This window comes from Podarcis cretensis (genome assembly GCF_951804945.1).
Source record: "Podarcis cretensis genome assembly, chromosome: 6".
Lineage (NCBI taxonomy): Eukaryota > Metazoa > Chordata > Lepidosauria > Squamata > Lacertidae > Podarcis > Podarcis cretensis.
This window is the reverse complement of record NC_137175.1, coordinates 4,380,920-4,406,646: the sequence shown is the minus strand read 5'-3', so window position 1 is coordinate 4,406,646 and position 25,727 is coordinate 4,380,920. Positions and strand designations below refer to the sequence as shown.

Here is a 25,727-nt window from a genome sequence, read left to right as displayed (position 1 = left end):
TCTGAGTCTTCGCTTCCATTGGTGACAACCACCTTGGGGTTTTATTTTTGAGCCAGTCCTTGTATCTTATCCAGACGTTAAACAGTGCTTTTCTGACAATATGATTTTTAAACGCTTTATGTGCTTTGACCTTATCATACCACAAATATGCATGCAATAATAATAATAATAAACTATTATTATTAAAATATTACTATTATTATAATAAACTATTCCAAGATCCAGCCACCTTAATAATAATAATAATAATAACTATTCCAAGATCCAGCCACCTTAGGCCACTCCCACATGTGCTCATACCAATGAGAATTTGCTTATTTGGAAAGGGCTGGTGCAATTCATAGAATCATAGAATCCTAGAGTTGGAAGAGACCACAAGGGCCATCGAGTCCAACCCCCTGCCAAGCAGGAAACACCGTCAGAGCACTCCTGACATATGGTTGTCAAGCCTCTGCTTAAAGACCTCCAAAGAAGGAGACTCCACCACACTCCTGGGCAGCAAATTCCACTGTCAAACAGCTCTTACTGTCAGGAAGTTCTTCCTAATGTTTAGGTGGAATCTTCTTTCTTGGAGTTTGGAACCATTGCTCCGTGTCCGCTTCTCTGGAGCAGCAGAAAACTACCTTTCTCCCTCCTCTATGTGACATCCTTTTTATATATTTGAACATGGCTATCATATCACCCCTTAACCTCCTCTTCTCCAGGCTAAACATGCCCAGCTCCCTTAGCCGTTCCTCATAAGGCATCGTTTCCAGGCCTTTGACCATTTTGGTTGCCCTCCTCTGGGCACGTTCCAGTTTGTCAGTGTCCTTCTTGAACTGTGGTGCCCAGAACTGGACACAGTACTCCAGGTGAGGTCTGACCAGAGCAGAATACAGTGGCACTATTACTTCCCTTGATCTAGATGCTATACTCCTATGATCTAGATCAGTGTTTCCCAACCTTGGGCCTCCAGCTGTTTTTGGACTACAACTCCCATCATCCCTAGCTAGCAAGACCAGTGGTCAGGGATGATGGGAATTGTAGTTCAAAAACAGCTGGAGGCCCAAGGTTGGGAAACACTGATCCAGATGATCTATACTCCTAAGATCTATACTCCTATACTCCTTGATCTAGATGCTATACTCCTATTGATGCAGCCCAGAATTGCATTGGCTCTCCACGTACCAGCTCTGCAGCGCCTGGATGTCATCTTCCTCCTCCCGCCTCGCCTTGAAACATCCACCAAAGTCTCTCCATCACTCTTGCACGACCTACCAAGGACCAGCGCACCTTAAACGAGCTGCGCGTGCGCAGCTGGGCGAGGAGGCCATAATAAAAGAGACGAGCCTATCATGTCACGCATGCGCAGCCCTCGGATGGTCCTTTTCCCCTCGGCCGGGAAAAGACCTTGAGGGGGCGGGATCCGCAAGCGGGGAGAGCGCATGCGTGTCGGGCTCCCCAAGATACCCGCGAAGCTCCGCCCCTTTTCACACAAACGCCTCAGAAAAAGGCGCCAAAATCTCTTATTTTAAAAAATTTCTGACCGGTTTCCTGAACAGTCTGACTTGTTAGCGCACTCCCTCATACCTATACAGTACCTCTTTTAAAATTCTTTTCCTCATATTCGCCTCACTTAAAACCCGCCTTTTTTAAAAAAAACAAACCACCTCAAGTCCGGAATCGGCAGCCCCCTCAGCGCCGACACGTGTAGAGGAAAGAAACACGTGAAGGGAGACTCACACGAGACCCGAGGGGAGGCGGGTGTTTCCCTTCCGGACTCAACCCTGATAGGAATCTAGGACTTGGGGGAAGGGGCGGGCTTTTCCCTTCACGGGTTAAGGAAAGGTTGGATGGCCTTAAGGGGTCCCTTCCAAATCAGCGACTCAATAATAATGAGGAGAAATAAATGCTGACATTAACCTGCAACGTGGGGTCCACGTGTAATCATGAGCTCCCCAAACCCTCCGCCTTCCACTCCTTTCTATTGAGCTAATAATAATAATAATAATAATAATAATTTCCGAATACGAAAGAAAGGAATGTGTATTAAAGGTATAAATATGGATGCTTGTCAGAGATGCTGAAGGAAGTCAAAAACAGTCATAATTTGTTGTATGCGGGATTAAATGAATAATTGGATGGAAATTTATAAAATGCATAATAAAAAAAATTACAAAATAATAATAATAATAATAATAATAATAATAATAATAATAATAATTTCCTTCTCCTCAGGGGCCTTAAAAAGCCTCCCATCTCCCTCAGCTCCTCCTCCTCCTCACGCCACTCCTGTGTTAATTGAACGCAGCCGCCTCCATTTCCTCTCTTAAAGCAGCCTCACTCCGAATCAAGGCCGCCCCCTCCGTGTGCACGCGCCTTGCTGCCCGTTGCTTCGGACCCGGGTCTCTCTCTCTCTCAGTCCGTGTCTGAAGGTTGGTTGGAACCCGCTTGAGGCAGAAGTTGGGTGGGCGGCGGTCGGGAGTTCTTCCTCTGCGATTCCCGCATCGCAGCGGCGGGTTGGGATGGATGACCTTCGGGGGTCCCTCGCAGCTTCTGCGATTCTGATCATGCAGCCGGGGAAAGGTCCTCTGGCGCGGGGTGTCCATTCATGGGAAGCGAGGTCTCCCTGGGAAGCATTTTAGAACCAGTGCTTTTATTCTAAAAAAAATTATTTAGGGGTATACTCTCATTTTGACTCCAGAAAATCACCATTTTATAGTTCAAATCGGGGAAAATAAATGCAGTAAATGGATACAAAGATTCAAAAAATGTTTTTTTTTAAAGAATATTTATTAAGTTTTTCCAAATTAATACAAACCACAAACAGACAAAAGAAAAAAGAAAAAACAGATATGCATAAAAAAGATAACAAAAATAGAAAAAACAAATAACAAATATAATTTTCATTACTTTCTCCATTATCTTATTTCCCGGACCTCCCCTCACCTCCCCCTTTTGTATTCCAATTCAAATTCTTAACTCAACAAATCCTTATTATAACTTATTGTGGCTTATTTTAACTTATTACTCGATCTTCACATTACCGCTGGAAGCCAGTTAATTTCTGTCCAACATCAATCTAAGATTCATTAATTTTGCAATATTTCTGCAAATAGTCCTTAAATTTCTTCCAATCTTCTTCCGCTGACTCTTTTCCCTGGTCTCGGATTCTGCCGGTCATTTCTGCCAATCCCATATAGTCAATCATCTTCATCTGCCATTCTTCCACAAAGATTCAAAAAATGTTTAGTGGGGTGCGCAGGGCCAGATTTAGGTTTGATGCGGCCCTAAGTTACTGAAGGTAATGGGGCCCTTTATATGTCCAGCTGTCCTTTGTCAACAAATTGTCATTGTTTTTTGTACTTAATATATGGTAATTGATGGACCTAACAGGTATCTAAAGTCATTTGCACATAACTTATTTGTTTTTTATCTTATATTTTGGAAAAATCCAGGTTTTTTTCCTCTTTAAATTTTTTTTGGGGGGCCCTAATAGAGCTGTAGGTTGTTTAGCTTATACGTAAATCCGGCACTGGTATGCGTACCCCCATAAAAAAGCACCAATCTGTTGGCTTCTAACCTAATATTGTCATTTCTATGGAGGCACACAATTGCCTTCTTTGCAGTTCTTCACTTAATGGTGATTTGTGGTGGCCAGTATGAACCATGTGCTGTGCCTTTAAAACACGTGGCTTCCCTCACAGTGAACCTGGGGATCTGTAGATGCAGGACGCTGACCCTTACGATTTAGTAAATTGTTCTTTTTTTCATTCTTTCTTGCTTTCTTGCGTGTTTTGCCCTAATCTTTTTTTGTTCTACTATAGCACAATAACTTCTGGTACGTACTCTAGTACTTCTCAAAAATGCATATGGTGTTTTTGTTTCTCTGTTTCATTTCTTCTGCTGTTCTGGGTTTTTAGTCTGTTTTTTTGTGATTCCTAAAAACAAGACACTGAGCCCAAAACTACATCTACTGGTTTTTTGTGTGTGTGTGTGTGTGTGTGTGTGTGTGTGTGTGTAGGGAGCCAGCCAGATGGGTGGGGTATAAATAATAAAATTATTATTTTATTTTGCAGGAATGTCCCAAGCTTCAGCTACAATCTTAGACACTTCACCTGCAAGTTAATCTCTCTGGACTTACTTTTTGAGTAGGTGCATATAGGTTTGTTCAGTGCTGCAATTTCCAGGTGAAAATGCTTAGAAATATTGTAGCCTTGGCAAATGGCACACAGTTTATTGATTTACATTCTATAAAACTCATGTTTTATTGTTTTCGAATAAGCATAAAAATTGTTTACCATCATACTCTTAAGTAGACCCACTGAATTTAATGGATATGAGTAACTTTTCTGTTGATTTAAATGTGTCTATTGTGAGTGTGCCTTTGTTGGATACCAACCTTGATGTTTCAGAAAATTCACGTATGTGTTTTTCTGATGTACTGTAGTCATTTTGTTTTGGGTGGTTATTTGTTGCAATTGTTATGAGTTTGAGGCTGCCTGATTCCTCTAACTTCCTGGCTGCAGTGTTAGACTATAATCAAGGCTTTGGGGTGTTAAACTGGGTGTCAGACCCATTCTAACCCCTGGACCCAACAAATGTTAAAATACAAGCCAGGCTGTAGTGCTGTGTTCAGGTGATGAGCCATTAAGCGAACAAAGGAGGGGGGCTCTGTGCCAGATGGCAAATGGGTGGGGGCCCTTCTCCAGCTCTTAGTTAGGACAAAGCTGGAGTTTGATGTGGCCCAGAACTCCAGCTGCAGACTGGAAAGCCAGAGATGCAGAGCACAATGTTTGATTTCTGCTGAATCCAAGGCTGTGGCTATGAGATTTAAAAAAGACCCTTTTGTAATGTTGATGCTCTGAAGCTCAGGTTGTAAATATGTGTAAAGGAACCATATATCATAGCGACACCATAGTCTCTGCTGTGCCTCATTCCCAAAAGGAAGCATAAACCCTGGTTTAAGTGCCTGGAACCCCTGGAATCTCTCATCGCTCTGAGATTGAGGTGATGTGCAACAGTCTTGCATGGAGATTGATACGAAATATGTACAAATGATATTATGTACAGAAGTAGCTAATCAACCTTATTTGTTTTTGTTGTAAAGCTACCTAGCTTTTGTACACAGCCATTTGTTTAAAACAATTTGCAAGAGCTTGGAAATCTTAAGCAAAAACAGCGTCCCTCCCTTCCAAATCATTTACTGCAGATCAAGGTTGTTGGGGGGTTTTTTTGTTTTTGCTTAATAGCTTTGAAAATGATACAAAAATGCCACATTCAGCACTTAATATATGTGTTCTGTTTTCCCCCCTTCAGCTCATCAAGTTAAAGAACACAATCTTGGCAAAATGTTCTACACGCAGCTGCTTATGAATAACCGTGGGCCTTTGGCCAAGATATGGTTGGCTGCTCACTGGGATAAGAAACTCAAAAAATCTCATATATTTGAATGCAATTTAGAGAAGACTATTGAAAATATTCTCTGCCCAAAGGTTTGATCCTCACTGAGATGTCTCATAAAAATCTGCTGTAGAAATGTCCCTAAGGTTTTACCCATCGTTATGGGGTATTTGTCACTGCACCCTTTGTTGATTACTAAAATATAAAAAGAACAATAAAAAGGGTAGGAAGACAGTTACTTCTTGGGACACCTCAGAAGGTGAAATTTTCTCGTTACCTGGGAGTTACCTGGTTTGCAGCATTCTAAAGGAGTACATTTTGAATCCCCGCGACAGGTTGAGCTCCCGTTGCTTGGTCCCTGCTCCTGCCAACCTAGCAGTTCGAAAGCACATAAAAGTACAAGTAGATAAATAGGTACCACTCCAGTGGGAAGGTAAACGACACTTCTGTGCATTGCTCTGGTTCGCCAGAAGCGGCTTAGTCATGCTGGCCACATGATCCGGAAGCTGTATGCCGGCTCCCTCGGCCAATAAAGTGAGATAAGCGCTGCAACCCCAGAGTCGTCCGCAACTGGACTTAATGGTCAGGGGTCCCTTTACCTTTTAAAGGAGTACCATCAGCCAGATGCACATTTATTATATTAAGATGTTTGCTCCTGTTTGTAGCAGTCCAAATAGAAGATACTGCCTTTCACCTGTGGTGAGGTGTGCAAATATTCTTGGACCACATCTTCCTTCATCCCTGAACTTTGGCAGTACTTATAGGAGTTGTAGTTCAAAACAACTAGAGGGCATAATGTTGGCATCCTGTTGGCTGCCTCTATCATTCCTGTCAACTAGTTACATCTGTTTACTGTTTTTCCATTATTGTTGTTTTTTTAAATAGCTACAAGACTTATTTAACTAGTTAATTACTGAGATGCAACAGAAGCTTAAAGTGTTTAGGGCTTGTTGAGAAAATGGACAACAAAGGGCAGACATAATAGCAGTTCATAAAATTAAGCAAGGTGAGGGAAAAATAAAGATAATTTTTCCTCTTATCCCATGATTCTTGAACTCGGGGGAATCCAGTGCTACTGATTGGCAGTGGATTCAGGATAGACAAAAGAAGAGGGTAATCCATATTGCAAAGCATAATTCATATATCAAAATCATAGCCGCAGAATGTAATCATGGCCACTAGCTTAAAAAGGTAAGGGACCCCTGACCGTTAGGTCCAGTCATGGCCAACTCTGGGGTTGCGGCACTCATCTCACTTTATTGGCTGAGGGAGCCGGCATACAGCTTCCGGGTCATATGGCCAGCATGACTAAGCCGCTTCTGGCGAAGCAGAGCAATGCACGGAAATGCCGTTTACCTTCCCGCCGGAGCGATAACTATTTATCTACTTGCACTTTGACGTGCTTTCGAACTGCTAGGTTGGCAGGAGCAGGGACCGAGCAACGGGAGCTCACCCCGTTGCGGGGATTCGAACCGCTCACCTTCTGATTGGTTTAACCCACAGCGCCATCCACGTCCCTGGCCACTAGCTTAGATGGCTTTAAAAGTGGGGTGGAGGGAGAGGGTAGTGAAATTCATGGTGGATATGTCTGTCAGTGACTGAACCAAGGTGGTTCAGAAGCAATATGTCATTGAATACCAGTTTCTGGGGGTCGGGTGGGAGAACTATTCCTCTTTATGTCCTGTTTTATGGGCTTCCCAGAAGAATCTGGTCAGATTCAGCAGGTCTCTTATGTTCTTATGTATCGTGTTCTTTCCCACAAACATCAGTATTAAATAATGTAAACATTTCTTCCAAGTTTAAACTTGCCCTGCGAACCTCAGGACACCTCTTGTTAGGAGTGGTGCGCATCTACCACAGGAAAACCAAGTACCTCTTGTCCGACTGCAATGAAGCTCTACTTAAAATGCAGTCAGCTTTTCGTCCAGGTAATAATAATAATAATAATATAATAATAATAATTTATTATTTATACCCCGCCCATCTGGCTGGGCCTCCCCAGCCACTCTGGGCGGCTTCCATAGAAACCAAAAATACAGTAAAATCACACGTTAAAAACTTCCCTGAACAGGGCTGCCTTCAGATGTCTTCTGAATGTCAGGTAGTTGTTTATCACTTTGACATCTGCTGGAAGGGCGTTCCACAGGGCGGGCGCCACTACCGAGAAGGCCCTCTGCCTGGTTCCCTGTAGCTTTCTCTGCCTGGTTCCCTGTAGCGTCCGGGCAGAATGATGGGGGTGGAGACGCTCCTTCAGGTATACTGGACCGAGGCCGTTTAGGGTATGCTTGCATCCACTGTTCACCTGGGGTTTCTTATGCATTACTACATACCGGGGGAGCAGTTAGATTTCTTTGCGTCCTCTAGCAAATTATATCTTTTTGTGGACTCCAAAAGATATTAGTAACTTGGCTATTCATAGCTGTTCTTTCAGAACAAGGAATGGTCTGCAGCACCAATTATCCGTAGGTGTTGCAGTTCAAGTAAGACTAGAGCATTAGAAAGAATTTTTATATTGATGATGCAGGTTACAGTCCCATACTCAGTAAGCCCCATTGAACTGAAATGGACTTACCTCTGAGTGGACAGGTATAAGATTGTTCTCTAAGTGGCCACTTATCCACTGAAAACCACTGGAGAGCCTGCTGAAGATTATTGACATGAATGACAGTTAAGTTTCATCCCAGTCTGGAGATTCCTTGTACGACTGGAGCTTTCAGTGTTCACCTGCATTTTCATATTCAGTAGAATGGATTGTTCCTCCTATGCTTTTGCTTAATTAATGCTTATTAATCCTTTGTTACCTTGAATAGGAAATGACACACAAATGTGAATGACACTGCCCCAGCTTTGTTTTTAGCATATTTTATGCCCTTGGGACACGGTTGGCGCTGTGGGTTAAACCACAGAGCCTAGGACCTGCCAATCAGAAGGTCGGTGGTTCGAATCCCCGCAATGGGGTGAGCGCCTGTTGTTCGGTCCCTGCTCCTGCCAACCTAGCAGTTTGAAAGCACATCAAAGTGCAAGTAGATAAATAGGTACCGCTCCGGCGGGAAGGTAAACGGCGTTTCCTTGCGCTGCTCTGGTTCGCCAGAAGCGGCTTAGTCATGCTGGCCACATGACCCGGAAGCTGTACGCCGGCTCCCTCGGCCAATAAAGCGAGATGAGCGGCGCAACCCCAGAGTCGGCCACGACTGGACCTAATGGTCAGGGGTCCCATTACCTTTACCTTTATGCCCTTGCACAATTACTTGTACCTTTATATCCTGCAGGATACATATATAATAAATACAATTTCAGCATACCACAATTAATCCTGTGCTGTATCTCTCTTTAGGACTTGTTGATCTCCCAGAAGGGAACTCAGAATTGAATTATGATGCCATCACATTGCCTGAAGTATTTCATGATTTTGACACACAACTCCCTGAGGTGAAGTATGTGGTTTTCAGTTTGCTTATTTTTTGAAGCTTCCTTGGGAAGCATCTACGGTTGGCAGTTTTTCACATAGATGACTCATCCTCATGTGAGAAAGATGTGGGACCGTGATTGTTTCCAAATATCTGTCACTTTGTGCATTTTGCAGGATTTATCTGGACAGAAGAATTTAATTTTTATTTTTTTTTAGTAAACATGATTATTAATGCCAGAGCAATACACTGGGGCAGTCCAATATCACTATGTTCATAATATGTGTATTATAGAAACCCCCAATGAACGAAAACAGTAATAAAAGCAGTGCTGCATTTACTGAGTGCTTTTCTCCTGGAGTGCTTTGACAGAAAGTCAGTGTTACGTTTATGATTGTCAGTGTTATGTTTATGATTGCAAATTGTAGTTCATAACAGCTGGAGGGCACTCGGTTGACAAAGTCTGTGGTAAGGATACGAACAGGGGCGTCTTACCCATAGAGGCTAGTGGCACCAGGGCGGCAAGTTCTGGAGGGCGCCAGGGAAGAGGCAGAGGCTGGACATGGCACCTCCTGGTATCAGCTCACCACCCTCGCCCACCTCCACCATGCCACGCCAAAGCAGTGCCACTCCCGGAGCCTCCGTCTGCCATGGCCACCGTGGCACGAAGCTGCCAGCTGAGCCGGGAGGCACCATGTCCAGCCTCCGCCTCCTCCTTGCCGGAGGAGCCGCCCTCCAGCCGCTGCCCGCCTCCTCCAGCCCTGCCAGCAGCGCCGCCCTCCCTAAAAAAAAGGTCGTCAACTCTGGGATACGGGCTTTGCACCACGGCGCCGGATATGCTTAAGACGACCCTGGATACAAATAATACAATATATAAAATCTTAGTTCATTGGATGTTAGGAGTTGTAAGCAAAATATGCCCCTGTTATATAACACATACAAGCACACTTTTTCAGTTGAATCCCTTCATCCCAGATAAAGTCACATTTTTCTCCTTAGTGCCATTGATGTTGCTGAACATTTTACACTGAACCAGAGCAGAGCTGAGGACATCACTTTGCTGGAAGAGGATTATAGACGGGATCTACTTCTCCATGGCGGTAGTTTTGGTGAAGCGGCTGTTCTTTCTTCAAAAGTCAGAATATGAATGCTCACTTGGTTGGGGCGTAGTGCTGATAACACCAAGGTTGCAGGTTCGATCCCCGTATGGGACAGCTGCATATCCCTGCATTGCAGGGGTTGGACTAGATGATCCTCAGGGTCCCTTCTAACTACACAATTCTATGATTCTGTGTTAGGTTCTAATTGGCCCATTTTCAATATAAAGGCCTCATCTAGAATCACCGTTGCTGATGACTGAAAATTATGAACTGAGCACCACACCAAAGAATGGATCTGTTTTTTAATCAGGCAGCCTGCATGTCTTTTGCACTAAAGAATTATATCAGCTTGAGCAGGAGGCAAATTTCTGCTCAACCTTTGATATTGATGAAAATCCCACTCAGATTTTGTACACCTTCAGAGAGAAGATGCCACTGTCACTAATGGCAGCATCCCATCCAGAGCAAATAGTGATTTTCATTGGAACCGCAGCACAGGGGAGAATCTTCCTCTGCCTTTACTGTAGTCCTGATTTCGCCAGACCCATGCCTGGTACACTGGCATAGCCAGGATTTTTGTTAGCAGGGGCAGGACTTTGTTGGGGGGGGGGGCAGAACCTATGTGATTGGTCAGTTAGTTAAGTGTTTCTATTCTTTTACTTGATTGGGAGGGGGGACAGCTGCCCCCTTCCTCTCTCTTGGCTACACCCATGGCTTGGTATTTTTAAAATGAAATAGAAAGCCAGATATGTGATTGTGCATTTCACATCTTGTTAGGCCCTCAATGTGTTTAATATATGGTGATGATTCAGTCTTAACTTTCAGAGGTTACATGTAGGTTTAATTCTTCTTCTTTTTTTGCATTTGATTGATTTCTTTTCAAAACTGTTTTATTTTTTAAAAGATGTTTTAAAGAAAATTATAGTGAAATTAAGGTCAATATTAACCTTAAAATGTTGATTTTTATGCCATATGTCTTGTGTGTATCTGTATCCGTATTTATATGCACTAGAAACCACACACTCACTTGCAGGGGAGAGGGAGAAGTTACCACTAGCCCTTCTTATGTGCTTTTTCAGGTGAAGAAATTGAAATGCCAAGGCAGCAAAGCTTTCTCAATGACAGCATATTGGCTAGTTCTGGTGGCCTCTTGACTGACAGTTTTTTGAGCTTCACTGAAGACAAAACTGCATTTGCTGAAGATGCCAATTCATTCAAGTATGATGGGTTTGGAGATGAAGGAACTGCAGGCGATATGATTGGTATGTATGAACAAAATCCAATAGGCACAAGTAACTGGGAGCGTTTCCTGAATTTCCCACCCTGAAAGGAAATTAACGTGACTTAAGCATGAGCCACTGGCCAGTCCTGCACTTCAGAAATTATGATCTGACATTTCTACACTACCTCCTAAATATGGGGCAGTTAACAATATAAAGGCAACCCCCCCTGTAAAATTATACAGTGGTACCTCGGGTTAAGTACTTAATTCGTTCCGGAGGTCCGTACTTAACCTGAAACTGTTCTTAACCCGAAGCACCACTTTAGCTAATGGGGCCGCCTGCTGCTGCCGCGCCGCTGGAGCACGATTTCTGCTCTCATCCTGAAGCAAAGTTCTTAACCTGAATCACTATTTCTGGGTTAGTGGACGCTGTAACCTGAAGCGTATGTAACCTGAAGCGTATGTAACCCAAGGTACCACTGTGCATTATAAAATATTTTGAATACATGTATTCAAAACGCAGGTGGCGCTGTGGGTTAAAGCCTCAGCGCCTAGGACTTGCCAATCGAAAGGTCGGCGGTTCGAATCCCTGCGGCGGGGTGCGCTCCCGCTGCTCGGTCCCAGCGCCTGCCAACCTAGCAGTTCGAAAGCACCTCCGGGTGCAAGTAGATAAATAGGGACCGCTTACCAGCGGGAAGGTAAACGGCGTTTCCGTGTGCGGCTCTGGCTCGCCAGAGCAGCGATGTCACGCTGGCCATGTGACCCGGAAGTGTCTCCGGACAGCGCTGGCCCCTGGCCTCTTAAGTGAGATGGGTGCACAACCCCAGAGTCTGTCAAGACTGGCCCGTACGGGCAGGGGTACCTTTACCTTTTTATGTACTTAGTAAAATACAGAATGGACTTATGATTGTGACGGAGGCTGGGGTGGGGGGTGGCTAATGCCTTTTTGCCCGCCTTCCCTGCTTTGTTGAAATCTTTTTCCAGGGTGGCTAGTGGTAGATTACCCTGCAGGAGGAGGAACTATTCTAGCTGGAAATAGGAGTTGGTGCCTGGTGTTATCCAGCCTGCCTGCCTGCCTGCCTGCCTTGCTTTCCTGGAATCTTTCTCTCAGATAAGCCCTAACACAGCTGTCTGGTAAATCCTCACACCCACCCCAATGTATAAATTAACAGTATCTTGTAAACCAATTGTTAAGTCCATTTTTCCTTAAGATGCTGTTCTTGGAGCTGAGCTGAATGACCACGTTCTTACGGACCTCAACATGGAGGAAGAATTTTCTTTACTCCAAGAGCTGCCGACTGATAATACAGCAGGTGAGTTATTTCCAGAGATGGCTCTGTGAGTCTAACAGCAAAAACAACAACATGGTTGTTGGATGAATAAGGTTTTTTGTGGCATCTTCTTCTTTGGCAATCACTTGTAGCTGAGTAAGATTGTTTTCCAAGAACATGGTCTTAACAGTGAGTCCATAAGTGAGTCCGTTATTATGGCATAAGCTCTCATTGACTAGAGTCTTCTTCACCAGATGCATGAAGTGTTGTCATGAGTACAGTGGTGCCTCGCAAGACGATAAGAATCTGTTCCGCGATTCTCTTCGTCTAGCGGTTTTTTCGTCTTGCGAAGCAAGCCCATTGACGGCTTAGCGCTATTAGCGGCTTAGCGGCTTTTAGCGGCTTTTAGCGGCTTATCAGCTTAGCGGATAAGCAGATAAGCGGTTTAGCAGCTTAGAAAAAGGGGGGGAGGGAAAAAACCCCCGCAGGAACTCGCAAGACATTTTCGTCTTGCAAAGCAAACCCATAGGGAAATTCGTTTTGCAAAGCGCCTCCAAAACGGAAAACCCTTTCGTCTAGCGGGTTTTCCATCATGCGAGGCATTCATCTTGCGGGGCACCACTGTACATGGCTATAGAGGGAGTAAAAACTGTAAAGAGTGAGATGGAATAGAAATGAAATGCCAATAAAATAAACTAGAGTCTGACAATTTTGTGGAGTACTTGAGAAGCAAAGAGACTATTCACAGTGGCAGTAATAGATGATAACACACCCTGTCACTGCTAAGTTAATAAACAGCAGTGGTGGGAGAGGAAATCATGAACTTGTTTCAGGCCTAAATGGATAGAATCGCAGTTCTTGATAAGTTCCAATTCAGCAGCCTCTTTTGTAGGAGATGGAGACTTATTTATTTATGCTTATAGACTGCTTTTCAAAGCGTCTTGCAGTAAAAACAATATCCAAAACCACTGCAACATTAAAATACCAGATAATAAAATATTAACAATTAATTATGAAAATTCATCTGAAAATCACAAGGATCACTTAGAGCAGAAGAGTGTTTCAGGCAAAAGTAGAGTGTTTTGGCCAAACAAGTAGAGCAGCAGACCAATAATAGAAAGCAAGAAACTATGCAGGACTGAAAGTCTGGGTAAATAAAGCCTTTTTTTTAACAGCCTGATGAAAACCTGTTTTCTGTAGGCAGTATGAATTTGTTCTACATCCTAGATGCTGCTACTGAAAAGGACCTGTTTGCAGTCAGACAGGTTTGAGAAATTCAATTCCATGCATTTAGGCTTGAATCAGGATAATGGTTTCCTGTTAAGATCTGTTGCTCTTTTGTGAATGGTCACTTTGTTTATGTCGTAATATCTGCCTTTAAGCTGTCACAAGCTTCTTTATTTTAGAAATTAAACTTGTGCAAGTGAAGTCAGAAAGTCCCTCTGGTCCCCTCTTGCCCTGTTTGAGCCAGTTGTAAACGCTAATGCAGGAGCATAACATAAATATTGAATGCACATTTTAATTAGCACAGTTTCTGCCCTTAAAAAACAACAACACCACGAGTGTAGGTTTTAAATTTGCTTTATAGGGTAAGACCGCAGTTGTATACACACTTGCCTGGGAGTAATTTCCCATTGAATTGTTGATTACATGCAATAAAATACAAGAATGCTATACAGTATGCAAAACATTAAGTGGCAAGACATTCCTCAGGCACATGTACAAAAATAACTAATTTTAAAAAATGGAATCCTTCCATATAATGTACTATTCAGCTTTTCATTATTTACCATTGTGGAATAATTCTATACTGGTTATGGATTGGTGTTTTACAGACCATCCTAGATCTGAGCAGGAAGCAAGAAGTTGCCCAATTAATGAAACCACCTTGTTGCTCAGTGAGGAAGAAGAATTTGTACTTGAACCACTTGACAATACAGGTTAGATTGGTCACATTTCGCTCTTGACTAAAAACATAAAACCTGGGAGTCCTCAACACCAGCTCTGTCAGCTCAGGCAAGGAAACTGCTGGGCAACTAGGTGGGCAGTAAACTAGCAGAATCCCTAATCTGTCCCGATTACCCAGGAACCCCCACACTAGATCCCCACACAACTGGACAGAGAGCCTGAGAAGAGAGAGATGGGATTTCTATAGGTAAAGGTAATGGGACCCCTGACCATTAGGTCCAGTCGTGGCCGACTCTGGGGTTGCGGCGCTCATCTCGCTTTACAGGCCAAGGGAGCCGGCGTACAGCTTCCGGGTCATGTGGCCAGCATGACTAAGCCGCTTATGGCGAAACAGAGCAGCGCACGGAAACACCGTTTACCTTCCTCCCGGAGTGGTACCTATTTATCTACTTGCACTTTGATGTGCTTTCGAACTGCTAGGTTGGCAGGAGCAGGGACTGAGCAATGGTAGCTCACCCCATCGCAGGGATTTGAACCGCCAACCTTCTGATCGGCAAGTCCTAGGCTCTGTGGTTTAACCCACAGCGCCACCCGCATCCCGGGATTTCTATAGACCGCAACAACTGCCCCTCCCTGACCCCATAGTCTGCCCTGATGCTGCACCGTGTGCCCAAGTAGGACAGCTGAATAAGACCAGCTCCAGTCTTAGTGAAGCAAACCAGACCAGCCTTCTCATCCACAATCAGATCATGGATGAGGGAGATATTATTCAGAGCCATTCTGGTATTAAACAGCAGCAGCCGCAGACTAAGAGTTGAGCGATAGGAGAAACACAATTCCCCAGGTTGGGGGGGTGGGCTGGCACATAAAACAGTCACTAACTGCCTTTGCTGTGTGCCTCACCTCCAACACCATCCCTACTCATACCCAGAACCACTGTGATTCCCCGTTCTTCCGAACTCCTCTCCTCCTAGACCACTGTTTCCCAAACTTGGTTCTCCAGCTCCCTTTGGACTACAATTCCCATTATCCCTTGCTAGCCACGGGTTATGGGAGTTGTAGTCCAAAAACAGCTGGAGACCCAGGTTTGGGCAACACTGTCCTAGACACATCTTCTCTCTCTTCCACTCAACAATTAAAATAAACATAAAAACAATTGGGACAAGGCCAGTCCCACAGCAGATGATGTTAAGGGGGGTAGTCTTGCACTTGCTCCAAAGTTACCACCAAACTAAGGTTGCCATATGTCCAGAATTTCCCAGACATATCCGGAATACTTCTGTGTCTATCAGTGTCGGGGCAGAAATCAGTAAATGTCCAGGAAAATCCGGATGTATGGCAGTCCAGGTTGGCAGTACCGTTTTTCCATTTAAAAAAACTCCAAAATGGCTTTTTATGATTTTGCCAAAAAACTTTTCTATCTGGATTTTCTCCGTTTGAAATACAGCAGCGCTACCCCAAAGGCAAAAAACTGATCCTTTGCTACCATATTCCTTGGGTCGACTTGCAATATTTCACTTATGAATGTGCCTTTTATCTAGTTCTCACAAGGAAACAAAGAAGGAAAAAGAAAAGAAAGTTACTTGTTGATTATGTGAATCAGCTAAGCAGAAAAGCTATGCAAAACCAGCTTATGAACTATGAAGACACATTAACTGCATTAGATATTGCACCCCCTACAAGAAGGCTGATGATTTTACAGGACTTGGGGAGTGCGGATAAACTTCTGGGCAGACCTACCCAGACTACAATTAATGAAGATTTGCAAAAGGTAACAGTTTGTTATTTTGGGCGCTTCCAGACAACCTATTTGTTGAGTAGTCTTTGTGATTTCTTTGCAGGGAGATAAGATGATGTTGACTATTTAGTGCGCATTCATTCTGATGTGTTTGTGAGGAGTTTCCTATGCTTTCCAGGATATTTTCCAATCACTTTCCTTCTTGCAAAAAGTCTGATCTTTGGGGGAAGTGCGTTTGCTGCACAAGACCTCCCAGCAACAGTCAAGTGTAATTTTGCAACCTGAATTTGGCATTTTGTAATTGAATCCCACCTGAAAATCACAACAGTCTGGAAGAACACCATATATGCTCCTGCACTGTTGCCATATTTATGTATATATCTTGAAATATTGTGTGTTCAGAACTGCTCCATCCAATATATTTTCACAGATTTTAATGTCTGGGGTATTGCAAAGATCACAGAGCAAGTACGAGATTATCAGAATTATCCATATGTTCTGCAGATCCAATAGTCAGCTATTAAAGCTGCTTCTGTTGCTAAGCATTTAAAAACAATAAAAACCTACTACAACGATACAAATAAAAATAGCTAAACAAAATGACAGGACTACAGGTCCTGGCAACCCTCCCTCTTAGATGTTTGTTAGGTTTCTTTAGTGTGTTCCCAAGTAATCTGATTTGTTCCTGAATCACCTGGTCTTGGAAATTAAGGTCTCTTGGAAGGTCTACTAGGTGCACTACAGTTAATGGAGATTTCCTAGAGGAAGAGGTGGCTTAGGGCTCAAGTTTGCCTACATCCCAAGGGAATATATTTAATAGTGAGTTAGGCATTTCTAAATATCTACAGACGCTTTCTTTATCAATGAAAAGGTTAAGCAAGTCAAGAACTATCATATTAGTTGTCACTTATTTAATTTTTAATTCATTAATATGAAACTTGAATTCCAGAATTGCAGAGAAAAAATATATATGAATACTGTTTTTACAGCTCTTTGCTAAAAGTCTCAGGTATGGAAGAAAAAGGTTGCAAGAGCTTGCAGTTGAAAGAAGCAAGGAACAAGATGTCCAAGGCAAGATTTTAGAATTATGCCTATTTTCAACTAGTTGTTATAACTCCTCCATCTGTAGTTTTTGGGGCAATGCACCACATTCAGCAAGTGTACCCCAAAGACGAGCATGCTTAAATTCAGAAGGCGCAGATCTGTGTTAGTACATATTCCAGTAATGGAAAAGTCAATGGTGGTGTGATTGGACTGGTGCAGTGGTCAAGAAGTTTGATTATCTTATTGCTATTTTGTTGTCAATTCAGAATTGCCAACAGCAGAGATTCCAAAAGCTATGCAAGACACAACTTACCAGTTTGTGTCACAAAGTAGCAGAGAAGAAATGGGAAATAAAGAAATTGTTGAACCTATGGTAAGTACTTTCAGTGCAGAGTCATATTACTGTGCACTTAAGTTTTCCATGGCTCCATGAAAAGCCTGAAACTACTTCCCTTCCAACTAGGGGGTGGGGGAGAGGAGAGAGATTGGGGTCTGTGCTCTACACATCACTCCTTCCCTTTCCCGGAGTAGTCTGGAAAATATTTTAGCCCTCTTAAAGTCTGTCAGCATCATGCAGCTCCACCAGACACTAGGAATCTGGAAGCTCAGCCTTGCTCAATGCACTACTGCCAGACAGCCATACTTTTGTAAGGGTCTTGTCTTGGTTCCTTACTGCTTAACAAAATGAGTTTGGGTAGGTTCCTCTGGGGTTTTTCCTGAAGTCTGAGATATTAATGATACACCATAACTGGGTGCTTTTGCTGAAATAGCAGTTCATACTATAAAAGAAGTAGTCTTCTTTGGTGATCCCTCGTAGCCGAATAAGATTGTCTTCCATAAACACGGTTTTAACAATGAGTCCGTAAGTGACTGTGGAGGCCAATTCTAGATCCACACGTCCTTCCACAGTGGGGACATTGGTTTCCGGGTGGGAATTGATCACGGTGTGGATTTGCCAATTGTGCCTTCCTCTTAGCACGTTTCTCCCTTGCGTCCTGAGTTTGAGTGTCTTCAAAGCCCATGACACCTTTGGTAAAGGCTGTTCTCCAGCTGGAGTGCTCACAGGCAAGTGTTTCCCAGTTGTCAGTGTTTATACTACATTTTTTTTAGATTTGCCTTGAGAGTGTCTTTAAACCTCTTTTGTCCAACAACCACCAGCATTCCGCTTTCCATTTTTAAGTTCGGAATAGAGTAGTTGCTTTGGAAGACGATCATCAGGCATCCACACAACATGACCAGTCCAACAAAGTTAATGTTGAAGAACCATTGTAGTGTCATCCTGCACACTATAATTCCATTGGGAGCTTATTTTCCTCTTTTCAGTTTTCTTCTCTTCTCACTCCCTTATTAATGTTTCTTTTTTTGAGTTGTCCTTTTAGGACAGGAAGCCTCATCATCATCCCAATACCTTAGCCATGCTGTCATATCCCTATTCTGATATAAGTGGAGTTTAGTGACAGTCCCCTCTCTGTAAGACTAGCGTCATAGGTACACTTGGCTTAGAATCATAGAATTGTAGAGTTGGAAGGGACCCTGAGGATCATTGAGTCAACCACAGCAATGCAGGAATATGCAGCTGTCCCATACAGGGATAAAGCCTGCAACCTTGGTGTTTTCAGAACCATGCTCTAACCGGCTGAGCTAGTAAGTGAACTTAGTGGAGCTGACTTCTGAGTCAACTGTTGGGATTCGCAGGATACTGAGTAAGTCTGCAGGCTTCCACAGACTGATGCAATACTCTGTGAAGTGCTGGGTCAGAGTGACTCAGCAGGAATGTGATTAATATGATTGGCTATCACCTGTTTTAAAAAGGAAAGCCTGTTCAACAGTGGTTGTGGTGTGGTTGTGCTGTAGTGTGGTGGTGCTGTGGTGGAGAGTATTCATTTGCCTTAAGGAGCAGGTACTCTGTATGGACTGTTTTTGTAAATACTTGTATATAGCTCACATTAAAAAGACTGCACTGAAAAGAAACCTGAGACTCTGAGCGTTTCGCTAAAAAGCGCCGCGAGGAATTCGCGACATCAACATGTGTGAGATTGCAGTGTAAAAAACAGTCTTGGAGTAGAGCAAAGAAAGACTACACATCCAGTTATATTATGGAAAAAACTATGCTTTCAACAGAATTGGGGCCTTGTTCTTAGGTGAAATTCTAATAGATCCAGCTATTTAGCTTCTACATCTCACATTTAGTCCAAAAAAGGAACCATAAAATTCAACACAGAAGCTCTGTCTAGCCTGAAATATTCATCTGCTACTGAGTAATGAACATATGCTCAAAAAGAACATTACTGAGAAGTAAATTTTGTTTGCTAAGAGACTGATCACTCCCCCCTCCCAAACTTGTAATATCAGGAAAGTGTTGGTGGAGTGCCTGCTGCATCTGATGGCTCTACCCAAGAGACTTCTGTAAGACTAGAGGTTGAGGGTAAGCAGGTTGCAGTGGAAAAGGTATGTTTTATGATTTGTTCCAAGTTTTATCTGTCACCCAATAAATAAGAATGTTTAGGTCTAGTATAACTGGATCCAATGTTATCCACGGACTTTTAGGGTCATTCTTGAGGATATGATTAAGAGCTGCTTTCAGATTTCACATTTGTTGTGATTTTGGCAACTAGCAGCCATGCAGAGAATTTTCCCCCTACCCCGTGCTGTTTTCCCAGTGAAACAAAACAATGACACACCACCACAAACACATTTAAAAAGCTGTAGAATATTAACCAGCTCCAGGCCTGCTGCCTAAAAGGATACCCTCCACAAGAAGGCCAATCTTAGCTCGTATCCTGAGATCCTTCAAGGACCAAATTAAAAAACCTGACTCTTCAGAAAGGCTAGTGAGAAGAGTATCGATCTCCAGCAATTTCAGGGCTAGGAGAAAAACCTGTAATCCTGGAGAGCTGTCCTAAGTCAGTTTAGAAAATACTGATCTAGATGGGCCAGTGGTCTGAGTTTGTGGAAGGCGGATTTCTGTGTGCTTGCTTCTGTTCCTGCTGCTCTGTTTTATGAGTTTTCATCTGAAAATGTAATATGAATTATAATTGTATTTGCACTGTTGGTTGTTGGTTGATTTTTGCATGTTTAGTGTCTTTGTTTTTGTTGAAAACTTATTTGGTTTAAGCTGGGGTGGTGGCCAACTTGTGGCCCGACTCCAATTCCCATCAACCCTGCGGTCAATGGTCATGGAAGATGGGAGCTGTAGTCCAACAACATCTTGAGGGCCACAAGTTGGCCCAACCTGGTTTAAAACTTTAAGCCTTGAAGAAAAATAGGATTAATAAAATACTTCAAAAATAAATGTGAAAGTAAAAACTGAGACAGCTTTGTAACTTTAAGTGTACAGTTGTACTGACACTTTTCGGTAGCAGTACTAAGATACTAGTCTAACCATATGACCATGTTTGCAAAATGAAGTTGACTGAGTAATTCCTTGGTAAATTTCTGTGAGACCACAAATGTGCAGCAGAATTCTTGGGAAATCTGTGAATTTTTTCACACTTTTAAGGATCATAATCATTCATCATTTACCCTTTGAGTGGCTGTTATAAGTCCTTGCATTGCTTTATAATGTAGGGAAATGAAGACAATGCTCCAGATAATGAAGAAGAAAAAGAAAAGGATAAAAGAGCTGTAGATTTGCTAAATACTTTCCGGGTAAGTTGCTTTTTAAACACATTCAAACATAATGCTGAACCATGGTTTAGTTAGTGCTATATGAACGGGCCTAAGTTCATATGCTGCCGCTTCCTCTCCTCTTCCCACACAGCTGCTAGGAGTGTTTGAGAAGCTTTTACTTTCCTTCGGCTTAACCATGACCTTTTATTTTGTCCAAATTTAAAATTGTAGATTAGCACAGTACTTAGTTTCAACAAGGCTGCTTCATAACCCATGGTTGAAAGGTAGCACTTTGCTTTTATAAAACACATTGTAGGTGTTAAGCTAGTTTGGAAGAAACAAGCTGTGGTTAAGTGAAAGCAAAAACTTCTTGAATCCTTCTGAACGTGCAGTAGAAGAGGAGGGAACAGGTAGTGTCTGAGCCTAGGAAAAAGCTAGGCTCATTCATGTAGTGCTAAACCATGGTTCACAATTACATATTAACATGGCCACAATATCTGCCAAGTCTATGTGAGTTGTTGTGCCCTGATTATAATAGCTGCACATAAAAATGAATGAAATCAAATGCAAGTATGTCTTTACTATGAGGAAAAATTATCAAAATGTCCCTAAGTCTAAACTCTGTAACTCTTAGAGCAGGCTTCCTCAAACATGGCCCTCCAGATGTTTTGAGACTACAATTCCCATTATCCCTAGCCACTGGTCCTGCTAGCCAGGGATCATTGGAGTTGCAGGCCAAAAATATCTGGAGGGCTGAGTTTGAGGAAGCCTGTCTTAGAGGTATATCCTGTATATCAATGGCAATTTCTGGCCTCTTTCTTTTGGCTGTGCTGCCTCTCAGTGCACACAGTCCTTACTCTTTCCTGTCTGCAATCTTGAAATAAAAGCGAAGAGAAGCACTCTTTTCAAAATCCCTCTCAGCAACACCACTGCCACAGGCTAACAAAGCAAAGTTATTGGTGGGGGCAAAGGATGCTTCCTTCCCTTAAAGTGGCTCAGCCTCTGTCTCCTGTGAGAGCTGTTTGCAAAGAACTGCAGGCTACATGAACCCATCACGAGTCATTCGCACATGACTTGGGTGCAAAGCCTATAGCCCTCTCGCATTGTTCCCCTGCAACTGATGTTAAGAGGCATGCTGCCCCTGATTCCAGAGGTACCAATAGCCATCGTGACTAGAAGCCATGTGTACCCTTGCCCTCCATTAATTTGTCAACTTCATTCCCCTTTCAAAGATATCTTCTTGACCATACCTTGTGATAGTGAATTCAAGTAGCCATGCGTTTCCTTTAGAACTTCCTTTTGCTTGTCCTAAATCTCACACCCTCAGCTTCATTGGATGGAAATGCTGGGCTAGATAGGCCTTTGCTCTATTTTTGCAGGGATCTTTTGATAGTGCTATGCCATGGCTAGGCAAACTAAGGCCCAAGGGCCGGATCTGGCCCAATCGCTTTCTCAATCCGTCCCGCGGACAGTCCGGGAATCAGTGTGTAGTAGAATGTGCCCTTTTATTTAAAATGCATCTCTGGGTTATTTGTGGGGCATAGGAATTAGTTCATTCCCCCCCCCCAAAAAAAAATACAGTGGTACCTCGGGTTACATATGCTTCAGGTTACAGACTCCGCTAACCCAGAAATAGTACCTCGGGTTAAGAACTTTGCTTCAGGATGAGAACAGAAATCGTGCTCCGGCAGCGCGGTAGCAGCAGGAGGAGGCCCCATTAGCTAAAGTGGAGCTTCAGGTTAAGAACAGTTTCAGGTTAAGAACGGACCTCCGGAATGAATTAAGTACTTAACCCGAGGTACCACTATATAGTCCAGCCCCCACAAGGTCTGAGGGACAGTGGACCAGCCTTCTGAAAAGGTTTGCTGACCCCTGTCTATGCTCTGACAAGCAGCGGGCTTGAATGCTTCCTGATGCAGGGCTGGGGAATCTGTTCGACTGCAGTTTATTTCATCCCTAATCATTGGCCACTGTGGCTGAAGCTGACAGGAAGTCCAATGACTTCTGGAGAGCTGCAGGTTTCTCATCGATGACATACAACATAGTGTGTATGTGAGAGTAACATGGGCATAGCCAAGGTGGGGCAGGGAGAGGCAGCTGCCCCCCCCCCATCAATAAAAATATAAAATCAAAAATACATTGGTAACTGAGGTTCTGCCCCCGCCCCCACAAAGTCCTGGCTATGCCCATGGAGAGTAGTGAATGGTTATGTCTTTATATATGAAGTGAGAAATATGGGGATAAATAGGAAGTAGAAGAGCAATCTGTAAGAAAGACCCTTTCACCAAAGCCCGATTCCTTCCATCAACAAACGTTGTGATGAATATAATACTGAATAGTGCAGCATCTATCACACAGCTGCTCACCAATCATTTTCATGTGTAAAACTGAACATCACCTCGTTGGTTTATTCCTTTGTTTTGTTCCCTATGCAGGACATGTACCAGACAGGAGCAAAGTCTTTCAGTTTTCTGACCCTCTGTAAAAACAAGACAAAGAAAGAAGTTGCAGAGAAATTCTTTAGCTTGCTTGTTCTAAAGAAAGAACGAGCTATTGAGGTGACCCAGGCTGCTCCCTATGCTGACATTGTGGTGACGGTGGGTCCAAACTTCCATACTCTCTGAAGAGTAGAGTGGTCTCCTTTTAACCATTAGTTGCTATGGTTGAAAACTGTACTCTGCATTCTATGAAAGTTGTAAAGAGACACCTTACAGCATACCTAGATCTTTGGAATAGACAGTGTCCTCCACTGCATAGATGTGCACATGCACTTAAGAACAAGAGCTAATAGACTATGTGCGGAAATATTATATTGTTAAAAAGAAAAAAAAAGAAACACAATGCCTTTGTTTAATTAGCACATCCAGAGTTCAAGCTGTATGTTAGGAGGAACACTGCTGCTGTTGTTGGTTTTAAAAAATGTTAAAGTATAATTTACATAGGTTACCTGTTTTTCTGTTTTCCATATGAAGTAAAAACAGGGTTAGCTATGTTTGAGTCTGTATGCAAAACTGGCTGATTGTTAGCTATCAAAATGTGGATATTGGCACGTAGCAATAATGGGAATTCTGTACAGCTGTGGTCTTCTTGACCGACATTTGTAGTATTTAACATTTTTAGTTACTGCACACTGTATGGAGCATTGTAATAATTTCATTAAGGCAAACGTGATGCTTGTTCTGTATGTTGCCCTATTTCAGGAACTGGATACATTTCTGCTGTGCATCCAAGTCCCCACAGACACCACACACTGGGTACTTGAGTTTGCACTTCGCAGACACTTGACGTATAGTGGCTATGGTGGCTTTGGATTGGTGACACAGGAGTGTTCCAAAAGGAGTGCTACCTGCCTCCTCGTCCTACTCCTAGCTTTGCAGTATTGAAGCTTGAGTACCATCCAGGGACACCCTTAGGCTGCAGAAAGTGACCCCCGCCCCAGAAAGCGATGAGACAGACCTATTGCTCACTATGGTTTAGCCCCAAAATATGGATGCTGGAACTCTTATAAAATAGTTGTATATATGTATGTGTTCTCCTATATAACCTATGTCGTTAAATACAGTGTTTTGATTTTTTTTTTTTCCCCTTCTATCTCCTGAAACTTTTGACTCATTAAGTAAATGCATTTTTGAACCTGAAATTGTATAATTTGATGCACTGTGTACGGGGGTGGGAAGCTTAGCAAAAATGTCGTCAAACTTAAACATTGCCAAGAGCCAAACTAGACTTGATGGCCACACAGTAGTTTGCTCAAACCTTAAGCCAGTTACTCAAACCTTAAACCATACACAAACCAGGGGGACGGGGGGTCTGATTCCTGGAGCAGAAGCAGCATGGAGATGCTAAATCCTTCCTTGTCCACAGCTGATCTGCTTCGTAGTCTGTGTCCACCAACAATTGAAGTGAAATGGTCCTCAAAAAAGCTTGAGGGGATGGATATAGGGAAACAAGCTGTGGATATATGAGGAGGGTTTTACCCCTCATATTTGTGTCCCTATTAGGAATATTATTTGATATATTATACCTGTTCATGGTTCACTGGCTCTTCATTGGATCTCAGTCTGCAGCCTTAGAGAGCTGATTTGCCCATGTTGGAGGATTCCGACAGGCCTCTTCTCTCTCTGCCCTCCCCAGTGCCACAGAAGATGTAATTGGAGAGTAGTATGGAACCCAGTCACCCATGGAGGCAAACGTGATTTTTTTGGGGAAGGTTTTAAGCTTACTTTTGGGAACTTTGACATCATTCCTAGTCCCTGTTGTCTAAAAACTGTACACACACAACACACATACACAACCTTCATGTGTGATTTGGACATACCTTTGCAAGTCTTGGCCCATGCAGCTGGTGCAGGCACATTGAGTTGTATCAAAAAGCCCCACCACCCCACATAATTGGCGCTGGGGGTTTCCCTAAGCCATGGGTAGGCAAACTAAGGCCTGGGGGCCTGAACTGGCCCAATTGCCTTCTAAATCCGGCCTACAGACAGTCCGGGAATCAGTGTGTTTCTACATGAGTAGAATGTGTCCCTTTTATTTAAAATGCATCTCTGGGTTATTTGTGGGGCATAAGAATTCGTTCATATTTTTTTTTCTTCCAAAATATACAGTGGTGCCCCGCAAGACGAATGCCTCGCAAGACGAAAAACCCGCTAGACGAAAGGGTTTTCCATTTTGGAGGCGCTTCGCAAAACGAATTTCCCTATGGGCTTGCTTCGCAAGACGAAATGTCTTGCGAGTTTTCCCGACTTTTTCCCCTCCCCCCCCCCCTTTTTCTAAGCCGTTTATCTGCTAAGCTGATAAGCCGCTAAAAGCCGCTAATAGCGCTAATCCGCTAAGCCGTCAATGGGCTTGCTTCGCAAGACGAAAAAACCGCTAGACGAAGAGAATCGTGGAACGGATTCTTTTCATCTTGTGAGACACCACTGTAGTCTGGCCCCCCACAAGGTCTGAGGGACAGTGCCTTCATTCTTTCTTGGAATGAAGACTTCATTGCTTGCCAGCTATATACAGCACGCAAAAGCATACCTAACAGCCAATTTACATAAT

The 25,727-nt window shown here is 43.2% G+C and overlaps 1 protein-coding gene across 2 annotated transcripts; it reads left to right on the top strand.

Annotated features, from left to right (window-relative positions):
* The first annotated feature begins 1,394 nt into the window (after positions 1-1,394).
* Positions 1,395-24,321, top strand: RAD21L1 (RAD21 cohesin complex component like 1). Of its 2 annotated transcripts, XM_079979375.1 has the most exons (15): positions 1,395-1,549; positions 4,059-4,169; positions 5,299-5,474; positions 7,181-7,310; positions 8,717-8,816; positions 9,789-9,898; positions 10,969-11,151; positions 12,323-12,424; positions 14,218-14,322; positions 15,832-16,061; positions 17,018-17,099; positions 17,339-17,445; positions 19,425-19,520; positions 20,640-20,720; positions 23,117-24,321. In XM_079979375.1, exons 3-15 carry the CDS (start codon positions 5,331-5,333, stop codon positions 23,303-23,305), a joined length of 1,659 nt encoding a protein of 552 aa, XP_079835501.1. In that variant the 5' UTR covers positions 1,395-1,549; positions 4,059-4,169; positions 5,299-5,330; the 3' UTR covers positions 23,306-24,321. The 2 variants fall into 2 exon arrangements, with proteins under 2 accessions (XP_079835501.1, XP_079835500.1); XM_079979374.1 differs by lacking the exons at positions 1,395-1,549; positions 4,059-4,169 and having other exon boundaries at positions 4,534-5,474.
* The last annotated feature ends 1,406 nt before the right edge of the window (positions 24,322-25,727 follow it).